The sequence below is a fragment of the Apodemus sylvaticus genome, chromosome 18 (genome assembly GCF_947179515.1).
Source record: "Apodemus sylvaticus chromosome 18, mApoSyl1.1, whole genome shotgun sequence".
NCBI classification, from domain to species: Eukaryota; Metazoa; Chordata; class Mammalia; order Rodentia; family Muridae; genus Apodemus; species Apodemus sylvaticus.
This window is the reverse complement of record NC_067489.1, coordinates 6,179,104-6,195,079: the sequence shown is the minus strand read 5'-3', so window position 1 is coordinate 6,195,079 and position 15,976 is coordinate 6,179,104. Positions and strand designations below refer to the sequence as shown.

Here is a 15,976-nt window from a genome sequence, read left to right as displayed (position 1 = left end):
CTCAAACCCCCTTCCCAAATCTCGCCAAGGATGCTCTCCTGATGTCATCTAAGGTGCCCTTCCTTCCATCTCTCGTGGGGTGCCCCATGCTAGTTTGCCTTAAGTAATTTCCTTCCCGTACCAGCTCAGCGATGGCAGCCATGGGCTCCGACGAGCCACTTCATGTGCAACACAGAGCACAGGGAGAAGCTGAGACTCAAAGCATGGCCATTTGTTAATGCTCACAGAGAGCGGCAGTTTCACTGTGAGGCAGGTGGGAGACAGAGCAAGGAGAAAATGGAGCGGGGTTCACAAGCAGCTCCCCCCAGCCTGTAGGCCGCCCCCAGTACAGACATTTTATTTTACTCAAGGCTGTTTCCTTACTCTGTGGGTTTTCTGAGTTCTCTCCTTTTACAGTTTGGATCTTATGTGTCTCCTAAATGCTCAAGTGCTGAAGACTTGGGTCCTCTCCTGTGGCTACTGAGAGGTGGTGGTCCACTAATAGCTGGACCTAGAGAGAGGCAATTGGGTCGCCGGGGCTGTGTTTCACCCTTGAAGCAGGAGACACTGGGAGCCAGGGGTCTCTCTCTTGTTTCTTCCTCTCCCCTCCCTTCCCCTCCTGTTCTTCCTGGGTGTCATGAGATGACCAGTTGAGCTCTCCCCTCCATCTTCCCTTCTCTCCACTTTCCCTCTCCTTCATCCACGCCATAATCTGTCTTTATTCACATACATACATTGCGTGTGAGGCTCAGTCTGTCAAAGCCCAAACAAAATGGCTCCAATGGGCCAGGGACTGCAGTTGTGAGCCAAGGCAACCTTTTCATCTTCATCTTCCGTCTGCCTCAGGTCCTTTGTCACAGAGCTGGAAAGGTGACTGATATGGGTACATCTTGGAAGCTTTACAAAGTGTTGGTAAGCAGGCAGGAATGGGGCCAACTGACCAAGCTCAGTAGTTCTCTGTGTTGCTTTAAAAGTAGATCGCCTCTGATGCGGCCTCTATGGCGCTAAAACCCACAAATCACATAGAGTGACATGTTTCCAGTGAGCACTCGGAGTGCTGGGCCTTGCCAAACATATCAAGGGGGTTTGTTTTTGCCAGGAAGGCTGGTGGCTACCACTGTGGTGACTCATACCTTTAAAACCCCAGCCGTCTATTTTCATAGTCCGTAGGCCACTCACCTGCCAACCTTGAAGTTTACACTGCTGGAGAACAAGCCGACATCTCTCCTCAGCAGGCTGACCCTTCCTCTCTCCCAGAAGGACAGAAGCCAGTGGCTCGTATCTGTCGGAGAACAAGCACGAGAATAAATGACCATCCAGAGGATGGTAAGACTCAACAGGGCCGGCTGATCACACCACTTATCAGATTCTCTTATTTTATCTGAAAATCCTTAAAAATCTCATCAACTAGGTACTTACCAGCCAAGTATGAATAATCCCTACCTTCTACAGGCAAAGTTATACTTAAACTGAGTTAACTATACTTTCAATGTATATGTAGTGCTGTCACATGATGACACAAACCACTTATTCATAGAAAATTGGAAGAGAATAAAAATTAATCCATTAGCTACCATTTAAATATTTGGCTTGGCCTTGTATAAAGAAACCGCCTTTTTCTTTAAAAAAAAAAAAAAAAAGGAAAGGAATCCAAGCATCTTTTAAATCACTACTTGAAGAATGATTTAGATAGTTTGCAGTAAAGAAATATTAAAACAGTAACAATTCTTATTTCAAGGGAGATAGAACAGCTTCTTCCCTATATATTGAATATTTTAAATTCTCAAGGGACATTTTTATTTTTAGACATTATCACTGAGTTTTTGAGTCCCACTCATTACCTGAGACTTACAGCGGTAGAGTGGATTCCTATAGCTTTTCAAACATTTAAAAAGTTATATCGGTCATTAAATTTATCTAAATACTTTGTACTTAAGTTATGTAACTTGATACATAAGCAAAATGGTGCTGAAGGAAGGGGTGAGGAAGGGAGGGGAGGAACAGAAGAAATGAAAGATGTCACAGTGTGTCTACTGCATGCAACCCTCATGGCTCTCATAGGGAATAGCTCTGTAAGCTCATGGAAGATCGATATGGAAACCTAAGTCATATATTTTCAGTTAAGATTTGTACACTACTTCAATGTTTCATCTAAAACATGCCACAGAAAAACTGACAAATACTACAGTAAGCTTTTCATTCCCATCACCCACTGGGTTTCAGGGTAGCAAGACCGAGCTGACACCTCCAAGGTGGATGTGTGACCTGGGATACTTGAGGAGAAGGTTCGACTTCTACAAGCCTCCTAGTGTGACACCGGGAATAAGTCACAAGGATGGCTGAGTGAAAGCAGCCACCTGACTGCGGGGCCAGTCTCTCCCCCGACAGCTGCTAAAGAGCAGCTGAGGCTCAGAAGCCCAGCCCAGACAGTCCCAGAACAGAAAAGAGAGGCCATGAGCCCCAGAAGCCCATGATGACGATCATCGGCAGTCACAGGTGGGAGGAGGTCTTCAGTCTGCTGACCTCTGAGTGACTGTGCCCCTTTAACTGCAGAGCAGAATCTGCATTAAATGCAGATCAATGAGTGCCCTTACGAAAGTCCAGGGGAAGATAGAACTACCCAAAGAAATGAGAGAGCTCAAAGTGTGTTTTAATTCCACAGATACATCCCCCTGCATTTTGGAACTCTTGTCCACTGCAACCAGGAATGCAACTGATACAGTTCAAGTGTCTGAACTGGCACTTAACGAGTTGCAATGAACTTGCCTCGTTTCTTGTCTTAGATTGTTTTTCTGACATTCAAAAGTGAGTAATACAGACATTTCAGAAGAAAAGACAGGAATGTCACCTGAGACAGGGAGGTGAGGACTGTTCTGTGATTTACAAAGGTTGTGCCTCGGGCAGCTTGAGTGTCACCTAGCATGGTGTCTCTTGGATGGAAGACATGATCACATGTTTTCAGTGAGTTGGATGTGTCTTCCTGAGGCGGACAGTGTGCCCACAGCTGTCACTGCTCCAGGGCACAGGAGCCTCAGATAGCACTGGTGTCCAGATCCCTGATCTGTGCTTCCCAGGGAGGTCCCCTTTATCTCCTGAAGACTCCATGTGCAGACTTTCATGTGCTCTCTCTTAGGAGTCAAATAAGAGGCAACTTCCTGGCTAGCCTGCTCTCTCCTGCCCTCTGCATCTCCCTGATGGGGCAAGGGGACTATTGTGACTTCAGCCCTTATCACCCCAAGTCCTCTCATTCAGGTTCAAATGATCTATGCCTCATTATAAACTGAAGAAAAAGAGCCCCAGAACTGTGACAGCTGCAGCTCTTCTCCAGGAACATGGAGGAGGCCAGAGTGGCTGTAAGAAAGGAGGCGACAAGCCAGACTCCCGAGAGGATCTTAGAAGGTGACAGAGTGGGTTAGGATAGAGTGGCCTGTAGGTGACCAGTAGAAGTGGGTGGAACTGGAGAATGTCATCCTGAGTGAGATGACCCAATCACAAAAGAACACACATGGTATACACTCATTGATAAGCAGATATCAACCCAGAAGCTCGGAATACCCAAGAAACAATTCACCTATCAAGTGATGTCCAAGAAGGCGGAAGGAGAAGCCCCTGGTCCTGGAAAGGCTCAGTGCAGCAGTGTAGGGGAATACCAGGACAGGGAAGTGGGAAGGGGTTGATTGGGGAACGGGGGAGGGAAGAGGGCTTATGGGACTTTCCAGGAGGGAGAATCCAGGAAAGGGGAAATCATTTGAAATGTAAATAAAGAATATATCGAATAAAAAGATATTAGGATATAAAAACTATATGAAATTATTATAAAAAATAAAATGAATTTAGAAGTTGAAAAAAATCAAGAACTTGGCTTTGACAGAACCTGTGAGCAAGGTACACGCAAAAGGAGCCAGCATACCTGGCTCTGGAAGCGCCAGCAGGACTGGGATGCAGTGGAGTTTGAGCAAAGATAAGGCCAAGAAACTGACACACGAGCTGGGTGGAGAAGGGGATGCTGGGAAGTCCAATCACTTTCACAGACTCGCAGGAAAGCATCAGGGTGGCTGCGCAACGGAGAGCGGAAGCGGAAGTTTAGGTGGGGTGTGGCCAGAGGCACGGACAGATATCTATCTATGCATGCCCTTTCCCTCTCTGTTGCCAGGTGCTCTGTGACTGGTTCCTCCACTGCCTTGACCTGATGATGGAGCAGGGCGGGAATGGCGGTTTTGGAAACTGAGTCACTTCTGTTATGGCTCTTCACATTCAGGGACGCCATGAGTCTACACCTGAGGATGCATCGGAGGATACACGATCCTTCCCTTTTATAACCTTGATGTCTACCCTTGGCATCTTTTCCTTCTGGATGTTCACTTCCCACATCGCCCGTCTACAATCAGAGTGAGTTTCAAGGCTCCTGTCACGTGAGCACCGGCGATGCTGCGTCTCCTCCATGAGTTGGAACCAAGCACACATCTCTCCTCAGATCTCAACACCATGGATGTGACAGAATTAAACCAGAGACCAAACCACCAACCAAAGAGTCCACGTGGAGGAACCCTTGGCTCCAGATATATATGTAGCAGAGGATGGCCTTATGTGGCATTATTGGGAGGGGAGGCCCTTGGTCCTGCGGAGGCTCAATGCCCAGAGTGGGGGAGGGGATGCTAGAGCAGTGCGGTGGGAGTGGGTAAGTGGGTGGAGGAGCACCCTCATAGCTGCAAAGGGGATGGGGGAGAGGGAGGATGGGTTGTGGAGGGGTAACTGGGAAGGGGGATATCATTTGACATTTAAACGAATAAAATGATTTTTGAAAAGAACCCCAGTGTCATTCAGAATCCCAAGTTGAAAAGGCTCCATGCTGGGGTCACTTTGAGGTCTCTGTGCTTTAAGAGGGACAGATCCAAGTTGCACACAGAGCAAAGCCAACAATGTCCGAAGTCCCAAGAAGGCCTCCAGAGGACACAAGCAAATGCTTCTCTCTTGCAGGCCAATGTCCCTTCCAGTGTAAAGGACAAACGCTGACATCCTATTTCATAAAGTTGGAGATTTGCTTTTTAAACCAGATTAACATAGAGGTTTTAAAATAACAACTTTCAAAGGAAATGAGGAGGTAACAGAATCATTCTCTTAGGAAAATACAAGCTAAGTAAATTAAGCCGTCTTTTCTAACCCCCAAGTGTTCCTGTGAATGTGTTTCTGTTTATTGAATATTGACATTTCCTTTTACACTCAAAGAAAGTTCTGTTGAAAAAGTGAAAGTTCTGCTTCTTTTTTTTGGCTCCTGAAACCCCTTAAAATTTTAATTATCTCAATAAATATTTATTGAGCATCTATTATGAGCAAGCAATCCTGCCAAGAAACGTCTAGATCAGCAGTGGGGTGGGGTGGTGATCCTCTTTTCTGCCTGTGCTCAATTGTAAAGCATGGCTTTCCTGGATGAAGATTATGTTTCAGCAAAGAAGTGTTTTTCTTCTTTTGGGAGCTTAAGAAATCCATCATTCTATGGTCCCTGTGAACACGGAAATCATGCCGGAGTAGCACCAGTTCCTGTCTCACCTACACCCCAGTAACAGACGGGACAAAGGCAGAGGAACAGGAATGGAAGAAAGGCTGTTCTTGAAACGTTGTTCTGGAAGGCTGGCACCGCAAGGAAGGAGTTTTCTCCAAGTGTTAGCTGTCTGTCAACTTGACACAAGCTAGTGTCACCTGGGAAGAGGGAACCTCGGCTAGTTCCCTGTAAACAAGTATGCGGAACAGCTTTTAAATTAGTGATTTATGGGGGAGGGCTCAACCCACTGTGGGAGAGCTATCACTGGGCGGGTGGTCCCAGGGTGGACTGAACACTGATCTTCCATGGCCTCTGCCTCAGTTCCTGCTTTGGGGGTTTCCCACCCTGACTGCCTTTGGTGGTAGACTACGACATGTAACTATAGGCTGAAATAAAGCCTTTCCTCCCCACGGAGTCACGGCACGTTTTTGTCTCTGCAGTGGAGCATGACTGATGTAGTAATGGAAAGGAATAATAATAATAATAATGGAGGGAGAGCCTGGACTTTGATGAATGGCGCTGAGCGTCTGCACCCAGTGTTGAGCCTCACCTAGGAGAGCTGTCTGTGAGATCTGGGGAGATCTTGGCTGATGGGGAAGGTGGCGTTCTACAGGCCCTGGTACAAATCAAACGCAAAAGCCTGTGGGCTACACGGAGGTGAAAGTTTGGGGTGTTCTGTTTAAAGCTTACGACATTCAGCATGCCTAGACACCCCCAGTGCCTACATTCCTGCTCATTTTTATGCATCTGCATTTTAAAAGTGCTAGAATCCATTCCCTAAAGGATTTCCCCAGGGTCACAGCGTGGCCACTTTCCACACTGTAGCAGCCCCAAAGTGGCTGTCTGGCCCTGGTTTTTGAAGGCTGCACTTTGGCTCCCTCCGTGGACTTGCCTGGACGCTGGCTTTGCTCCCATGTTCTTGCTCGCAGTAAACACCGCACAGGTGCGGAGGGTGATTTTCTAGCTCCTTCCCAGCAGTCACAGGGATAAGCACAGCTCCCTAGCAACAGATTTGCCTTGCGCCAAGAAAACAGCGGAGAGGAGGATGGGAGCCGGTGCAGGTAGGCTTTAGTATTGCCACACGGAGAATGGGGGTCAAATCGAGAGCTGGGGCTGGCGTCTATTATTTTCACATAAGGAGAAGGATGTAAAAACAAAGATGGAGCTGTATCAGCGTCCCTCGCATGGAGCCCTGCTGTCCGCCTCCTTCCGGTTGCTTTGGTGAACCACCCGCCTGCCACACGCCAGCTCAGGCTGGCTCTCCGTGACCAGTGCATCCTGCCACCCACGCAAGGGCTCTCTGCACCCAGATGAGTCAGTTCTCCTTGTGTTCCCGTTTTCATCCTGTGTTCCCGTGGCCTCACTGTGTATACAGCGGCTGAATTTCTGTGTCTCCTGTCCTTGTTATATTCCCAGGAAGGTCAGCAGAGATAAAAATTCCCACTGCCTGTGAGGCTCCTGGAGTGCTGAGGCATAACTTTGCCCTTAGGTTGCTTTTGAATGGGATTCACCTGAGCCCTATCCAACCTCAGCCCAGAGAGTGTGGAGCTCGATCAAGAAAGAGAACAGGAAGCTGTGCCAGGAAGATGGAAACCCTTCTCCTTCCACCTTAGAAGCAAGTGGCATCCTCAGCTAGAAGCATGAATGCATTTCTTTTCTTCCCCTGAAAGTCATTCCATGCTCTTCCTGGCTCATGAACAGTGGGGTCCTAGCAGAGGCCGTGGAGGGTGTGACTAGGCTCCTGGACGCAGGCAGCCCGGAGTGTGTGAATAGGAGGGAAAGAGCGAGCTTGGAATACAACCACAGGCTGTGCGGTGGGGCCCGGGAGGCTGCCAGATGCAGGCACTTCTCCACGGTTAGCATGGAATCGGAAGGGAGCGGGGAGGGAGAGACGCAGGGATTGAGGAAGATAAGGGAAGACCCGCAGAGTGACTGTAAAGTCCAGGATAGGGTTCCTCTCGGGTGTTGCAAGTCATCTCTGGTCCGCGTGTGGCTCTTCATAATCTGAGGGTGTGTTTAGAGAGGCGGCAGAACCAGAGGCAGGTTCTAGTTGTGGTTCTTGACTAAATGTAGACCCTGCTTAGCAGGGAGGTGGGAGAAGACAGAACTTGAATCTTTCAGCGTTGTGCTTGGAAGGGTAGAGACAACCAACGTAAGGAAGAAATGATGTATACATGAAGACTATTAATGAGATATTAACTCCATATCTCCATGCACTTCCCTCAAATTCCAAGTAGGAGATCAAAGCCATTTATTTTCCACATCCTCTTGTACTAGAGACAGCTCTATCATTAAGTGACAGAGTGTCAACCTGGTCAAATGGGTTAACCATTTGTTAAATGAAGCACAATGTTTGGGCTGAGGTTTTGACCATCCTCACTCCCTTTTGTCAGAAGCCCAGAGGGGTTGGAAGATATTTGCCTCATCTCAGAGGACATGCCCTGGACCAAAATGTGTCTCTAGCGCCCTTCAGTGTGTACCATCAGGTTCTCTTCCCCAGGTGCCTTTGTTCAGGTCCTGACTCCAACCTGTCCACGGGTGCGGCATGCAAAGATGATGCTCATTACTGGCCACATGCTACACACGGCCACATCCAGTCTGGTCATTGTTATGCCCACTGAATCTTGTCCCAATGCCCTTGGCAAATGCCTGAACATACAGCTTTTAATCCTGCGTACTCATGGACTCCATAGAACCACACCCAGGGCTTCTCACCCTGCACACACAGGAGCTGGGTAGTAAAGAATGATGCTGTTATATTTCAGACACTGGAACAGGAAATGCCCTTATGCACACAGTGGAGCAGCTTTAGACCATCTGCCACCTGTTTCCATGACGACGCTCTTAAGCTCTGAGCTGAAGCTGTTCTCGCCCTGTTATCTTGGTTGTGTGATACAACATTTGATTCGTCCAGAAATGAATGAAGGACTGGCTAGATGCCTCAGATGGTAAAGTAGCAGCGCTTGAAGCCAAGCCTAAAGACTTGAGTTCAATGCCCTGGTTTCCACAAGCTGTCTTCTGGCCTTCATGTGTATATGTAAACACACACACACACACACACACACACACACACACACGATAAATGAATGAATATAATAAAATATCTGAAATATTCACTGATAAAAGAAACCAAAAAAGGAAGGAGGAAGGGAAGGAAGAAAGGAAGCAGGAAGAAGGAAGGAAGAAGAGAGGAAGGAAGGAGGGAAGGGAAGGAAGGAAGGAAGCAAGAAGAAGGAAGGAAGAAAAGAAGAGAGGAAGGAAGGAGGGAGGGAAGGAGAGAAGGAAGGAAGAAAGGAAAGGAAGGAGGGAAGGAAAAGAAGGAAGGAGGGAAGGAGAGGGAGAAGGAAGAGAAGAAAGGAGAGAGGGAGGGAGAGAGGGAAGGAGGGAGGGAGGAGTGATAAAGGCAGAAGATGAGGTATGCTGCTCAGTTCATGTCTGCAGAAGCCTTGCAACATTCAATGTTTGGTTCAGCCAGGTCTGCCCCTGCCCCTGCCCCTGCCCCTGCCCCTGCCCCTGCCCCTGCCCCTGCCCCTGCCCCTGCCCCTGCCCCTGAGGCAGCCACATGGTATGCATCCTCCACCCGTCGCCCATGACTTCTAGCTGAAGGAGTGTCTAAAGCATGCCTCTCTCAGGATAGTGTGATGGACTGGAATAACGGTCTTTGTAGAAGTCGGTCCCACGGCCATGCGCCCAGCAGTGTTTTCCAGGGGATGCAGAGCACAGCCAGTTCTGAGCACTCAGTTTGATGGCTTTATTTCCTCATCCTCTCTGTGCATTTTGTGATTTGCTGGCTGAGCCATAGCTCGTGTGTATCAGGTACAAGAACAGCCTGTCTAGTTGAGCTGAGAACAGATGTTCTCTTGTTTAAGCCTGAATGAGACACCTCTTGAAGCTATGCAGTTTAGATGCAATTACCCCATTCCAGAGACAATCTGCTCCTTAATCTGATATTCACCAAGGCCACTCTGACCTGCTTTTGAGCAGGAACAGGAAGCCCATGCAGGTACACTGACTGATCAGGACATTTGTTATTATGCTGTTTCCTCTCTCTGCAGACCAGACAGGGATGTTTTTTAAAACGGCTGAAAAGTTTTGTGGCAACGGTGTCTAATGCAAAAATTACATAATTTAAAGAAGTGTGTGGCCAGTACTATCATGTTCAGTTAGTAAACCATTAAGAAGTTGAGTGTTATGCACTAGCAGAGCCTCCCAAGTGACAGCCATATCCAGCTCTGGTCAGCAAGCACTTGTGGGCATTAATAATAGTGTCTGGGTTTTGTTTGTAACTGTATATGGGATGGATCCCTGGGTGGGGTAGTCTCTGGATTGTCTTTTCGGACTCTGCTCCACATTTTGCCTCAGTATCTCCTTCTGTGGATATTTTGTTCTCCCTTCTAAGAAGGACCAGAGTATCCATACTTTGTTCTTCCATTCTCAGCCAGCCATTGAACTGAGCACAGGTTCCCTAATGGAGGCGCTAGAGAGAGGACCCAAGGAGGTGAAGGCGCTTACAGTGTCACACGAGGAACAACATTATGAGCCACCCAGTACTCCCAGAGCTCCCAGGGAAAAAACATCAGCCAGATAGTACACATGGTGTTACCCATGGCTCCAGACGCAGAGGCAGCAGAGGATGGCTTTGTTGGATATCAAAAGGAGGAGAGGCCCTTGGTCCTGGAAAGGCTCGATGCAGCAGTGTAGAGGAATACCAGGACAGAGAGTCAGGAGAGGGTTGATTGGGGAACAGGAAGAGGGGAGGTGGCTTATGGGATTTTTTTGGAGGGGAGGAACCAGGAAAGGGGGAAATCATTTGAAATGTAAATAAAGAATATATCTAATAAAAATAATAAAAAATGAAAAGAAAAAAGAAAAAAAGAAGTTGAATGTGAAATGGCAGTTTTCTGCAGAGCTGGCTGGCACAGAGATCAGAGATACAGATTTCGGCTCTTACTATTTCAATTGTGAAACAGACACCCCCCCACACACATACACCTTGGACATCCACACTGCAAGTGAGGACTGAATAGAAACTGTGGCTTCTGTTGGCAAACTGGACAACTCTTACTGTGGAAACTACTGATTTTATAAAACACACAGCAAATACTCACAAAGTAAAAACCAACACTTATTCCGTGAGGCATTAAGTATTAGGGAAGCCACATCTTGATATCTTAAAAGACCATTTTCATTTTAAGACAATGTTAGTATGAGAAAGTGAGATCTAAATTTCCTTCTCTGGGACCATTCAGCCACCAAGGGATTGCTTTGGCTTCATGTAGCAGGCATGAGAGATCTTCAACCATATTAAGAGTCTGAACCCAGGATGCTTATGCTTTGTCAGAAAATAGGATATCACAGCCATACCACCTCTTGATTATTTGTTCTTAGGGCTTGTAAATACCGGGCAGAAAGGTTTAAAGAACAAAAGCTGGAGGCATTTTAAATACATTAGGGATGTTACTATATCACTGTTCACAGATAGGCACAAATGTCTGGAGGGGAGGTTTCTATGTACACATGTGTTTGTGATTGTGTGGCTGGGCCACATACATGTTAATGTGTGAGTGAAGACCAGAGGGAAACCAAAGCCATCCGCTTTTCATACCTGATCCAGGGTCTCTCACTGAAGCCTACAATAGGCTGGACTGACTAGCAGGACCCTTGGGGTCCTCCTCTTTCCACTTCTCCAATACCTGAATTACTAATGCATATCATACCCAGCTTTTTATAACATGAGTTCTGGAGATAGAACTTGGGCCTTCATGCTTGGGAGACAAGTACTTTAAACTGGTTGAGCCAACTCCTCAGTTCTTAATCAAAAGAAAAAAAATATTAAAATTGACACTAACTAGGACCCTGAAGGAATTAGTATATAAGAAGTCTTTGGTTGCTCATTAAAACCACACCTCTTGTCAAGCCTTAAACCCTAGCCCTGTGGCTACTTTTTCTGTGTTGCTTCTTTGAATAATTATTCCTCAAGACTAAAACTTCTTGGGGTTACAAGTAACAGTGAGCAAGAGCTGTCCTACTCGGGTATTTTTCAGCTGAAAGCTGGATCTCCAGGCTCTCTGGGAGTTAAGGAGCACTGTGGAGGTATGAGTTTGATTGCTTTTGACTAGCCCTGTGGAGGTGTGAGTTTGATTGCTTTTGACTAGGCCCTTTCACAGGTCTTTCACAGAGAACTTAGGGTGTGGAAGACCTTTGAAAGTCAAGTAAACCCTGTCTCAGCAATGGGCATGATGTCCTCCCTGGGCAGGGCGAATAAATCCATCATCAGCAAATAAAAACCTTTATAAGCTAAATTTTCATTTGAACTGGCATACACATCTTACGTGTTTCCCCTTTACAAAAATGTTAAGATGTATTTCTAGTCCACTCCTATGTCATGATTCTATCTGGTTGAAATCACACCTTAGCTGGACAGCCTGTGGGAATGGAGACCCAACAAAGGAGGGAGAGATTCTGGACAGGCAGTCAGACAACATTCAGCATTCAACATTCGGGTCCTCCTGTCAGAACACCTCTCTGCTACTGCCAGCAAGCTTCTCGGTTCAATGCACAGAGTGCTTCATCAAAATACCCCAGATCAACATAGCAAAGAGCTGCTCCTAAGTCAGGACAGTAACAGCATTCCACGGTGCCCCCCCCCCACCCACCCAATCACACTATTCTGCCTCCATAAAACTTGGTGTTTCTGTTACCCTGTCTTCTTCCAGATCACCTCCTGGTTCTTAACGTTCTCTTCTCTACCTCTTAAATTCTTTCTCTCATAGGCTCCGTCCCCTGCTCTCCTGTACTACAGGCATATGATCACATCAGCCAGGGTTCTTGACACTGTGACAAAGTATCTGGTACAAATGGCATTCAGGATGAAGGATACTTCTCCATGCCTGGTTTCAGAGGTTTAGTTCATGGTTGCCTGGCCCCATAGGCTCGGGCAGAATATCATGGCAGCAGACATGTGTGGTGGAGAAGGTTTGTCATACAATGCAGCCAGGAAACAGTGAGAAGGGACCCAGGAAGGGGTCAGGGTAAGATAACCCCACAAACACATTCCCCATTTACCCACTTCCTCTAGCTAGGTCCTACCTCCTGCCACTAGCTGGAAACCCAAGCATTCAACACACAAGCCTTTAGGGAGACAGTCCATTTCCTGATTGGGCCAGTGTGGCTTCAGCTCTGCCTTCTTGATCCTCCTTCAGTCTTTCCTCAGCACCTCAGACACACTCCAGGCTGAAGCAGCCACATAAAAGCTCAGGAGGTAACTCATCGCTCAAGGTTAAAGCAACCACTTAAAAACTCAGGACTTAATGCGTGCATGGCAAATGTGATGGGCATTTTTCACTCTCCATGATGTTCAGAAAGCCCACGAGCAGCACACGTTAGATCTCAAAACCTCCTAGTCGCATATCCCTGGTTTCCCTGTTTTCCCATCCATCCTGGTGCTGGACTCCACTCTATCACATCTACCTTCTGCTTTCTTCCCTACCTGGAAATAGATTAGTTTCTTAAGTCTACATCACCAACCTGACTCATTGCAGCCTTTTCTGTACTGACAGCAGCATTTAGAAACATCATTCACACTAATTAATAATACAGCAATGAGGGCAGTACCAAATTTTCAGGTCTTAAGAGACCACTGGGGTAAGGCTCGGATAAGAAATGGAAGACCTTTAAGAAGGACGTGAAGGAGAAGAATCTTGATAGTGTTATACGTTGCTTGGTTTTATTTATGATTGCTCCTATTCTGGGGGATAAATGCTTCAGTGAATTATGTTGAGAAAGTATTCCTGTAGTGTCACATGACGGCTTTCTATGCTCCACATCCTGGTCAGGTTTGCTGTCAACTTGACACAAGTGAGAGTAATTTGGGAAGGAAGAATATTGAGAAAATGTTCCCATCAGATTGGCCTATGGGCAAACCCTAACGTGTGTGTATCTTCTTGGTTAGTGATTGATCTGGGAGGGCACAGCTCATGAGTGGTCCTAGGGTCTACAAGAAAACAGGCTGACCAAGCCACAGGATAAAGGGGTAAGGAGAGATCCTCTATGGCTTCCACTTCAGTTCCTACCTCAGATTCCTGTCTTGAGTTCCTGTCCTGACTTCCTTCAGTGATGGACTGTGGGGCACAAGGTGAAATAAATCCTTTCCTCCTCAGGTTGCTTCTGCTTATGACATTTTATCATAGCAATAGGAACCCTAACTAAAACATTAGACAAATGAATTATGTGTGAGCACAATCAAGACACATCAACTTCTCAGTGTTCTCTGTTTGAAACCCATGAATCATTGCTAGTATGCAACTGTATGCAATTTCCCTGATCACTGACATTAAACTCCAACATTGTATAACAAAGGTCGGGGCATTCTGTTTTAATAGTGGTTTTGTTGTGCGCATTATTGCTAACCTGATGAGTATCAGACAATCATGACAGGGCAGTTTTCACTGTAACGATTTCATACATAAGGAACCTTAGGGACAGGCAGAGCGTTCTCTGAGGTCCCCATGCCTCAGGAAATGGCCCTACACCACTGCATGTGCAGGCAGCATCGAGTGGCCAGCCTGCAGGATGATGTTTTTTAAAGTACATTGATTTGGGAAGGAACATCACTGTGAGTGGTGTTGGGGAGAAACCAGATGGGAGAGAGGAGAGGTGTGCTTGCTCATGTGCCATGCGGCATCTGTGTATGGGATTCTCAAACAATAAAACTTTTAAATAAAAGAGCAGCATCCTACTTTATTTACTTATGAATTCCTTAAGACATTTTAACATCGCGGGGTTCCCTGAGCCGAGACAGTGCATACACTATCAGTAAGGAAGGGAAATTTCCCTGTCATTAAATTCTATTCTGAGCAAAGCAGGCGGCACATCTTTTGAGCCAAGGCACTCTGCTAGGGAGATTTGGGGAGGGCTCAGAATGCTCAGAATCCTGTTCAGACCCTTGCAGAGATGGATACAATTTTGACCATTTGGTGACTGAAACCCTCAACCCAGATTTCTCCGAGAACAGGATGACAGTCATCGGCTTCCTGAACAATGTCTAGTCTGATCACTTTTAACTTAATTAAAACCCGTGCACATTTAAACAAACCCAGGCTCGCCTCCACTCCTATCTTAAGTCCATGTCTAGCATTGCAGCCGCTTTATAAAATACCAGCTGCTCCGTGTTAATTTTTATACAGAGACATAAATCTGTTTATAAAAAACTAGTGTATATAATCTGAACAATCAGAGCAGAGTAGTGCATTAGCCACACTCACAAAATTACCTTAATGCAAATGTTCACACAAAAGCCCTGGTGTGTGTGTGAGGGGATGGGGACTTATGTAAGATTAGGTTACAGGGGCTCGAAGGATAGCCCAGGATCAATGAGCAGGTAACATCCCCATTCAACGAGAAACACACAGTCTTCAAGATTAACCTCTGTATTAATTAATGTCTCACTGTTGTGACCAAATATCTGACAATACACGACTTGAGGAAGCGAGGGTTTATTTGGTCCAATAGTTCAGAGTCATGCTCTCTATCATGCTGAGAACGCAAGGCATCAGGAACCCACAGCAATAGGTTACATTGTATCCACAGTTGGGGGAGAGAGGTGGGGTTAGAGAGAGAGACAGACAGACAGACAGAGACAGACAGAGACAGAGAGGGAGGGAGGGACAGGGAGAGAGACACAGGGAGAGAGGGAGAGGGAGGGAGAGATAGAAGAAGAGGGAGAGAGGGAGGGAGGGAGAGGGGGAGAGAGAGGGAAGAAGGGAGGGAGAGGGATAAATGGTGGTACTTACCTGGTTTTTTCTTTTCCTTATTTTATTTAAGTATAAGACCGCAGCCCACAGGAGATGCTGCCTACATTCAGGGAATCAGCATGCTTAGTTAAACTTACCTGGAATACTTTCATAAGTCACCAAGCTGTGTCTCCTAGATTATACCAAACACAGCCAAGTTCATAGTCTCTAGCCTACACAACATACAACTAGAGAAAACATGCCAAGCAGTGTTCCTCAAGACGCTAGTCCCTGGAGCCAGGGATCTAGAGGCAGCAGAGCAAGGAAGTTCAGTCCTAATTCTGTTTCCAATCTTGCATCATGCGAGTTTGAGTTTTCAGCCTTCTTCCTGGACAGGGGATGGGGAGGTCAATTGGATTCTCACAGTATTCCAAAATGTAGAAATCAAAGTGAGGATGAGAACTTACAAGCAGCTTAGCAGTTTTGAGGGTTAGAGAGGAGAGGAGAGGTGGGGGGGAGAAGAGGGGACAAAGAGGGGGAAGAGAGGAGGGGGGAGAAAGGGAGAAAAGGAGGGAGAGAAAGACAGGGAGGGAGAGAGGAGAGGAAAGGGAGAGAGGAGAGAGAGGGGGAAGGAGGAAGGAAGGGAAGAAGGGAGGGAAGGAGAGAGAGGGAAAGAGGAGAGAAGGGAAGGAGAGAAAGGAAGAGAGAGAAGAGGGAGGAGAGAGAG

At 46.8% G+C, this 15,976-nt stretch overlaps 1 protein-coding gene across 2 annotated transcripts in view; it reads right to left on the bottom strand.

The window, feature by feature from the left end:
• Myo16 (myosin XVI) overlaps positions 1–15,976 on the bottom strand; it is a 366,311-nt gene that overhangs the window by 100,744 nt on the left and 249,591 nt on the right. For both annotated transcript variants that reach the window (XM_052162641.1, XM_052162640.1), the window contains exon 27: positions 1,159–1,261. In XM_052162641.1, the coding sequence (XP_052018601.1) occupies positions 1,159–1,261 (103 nt within the window). The remainder of the gene's footprint in view (positions 1–1,158; positions 1,262–15,976) is intronic.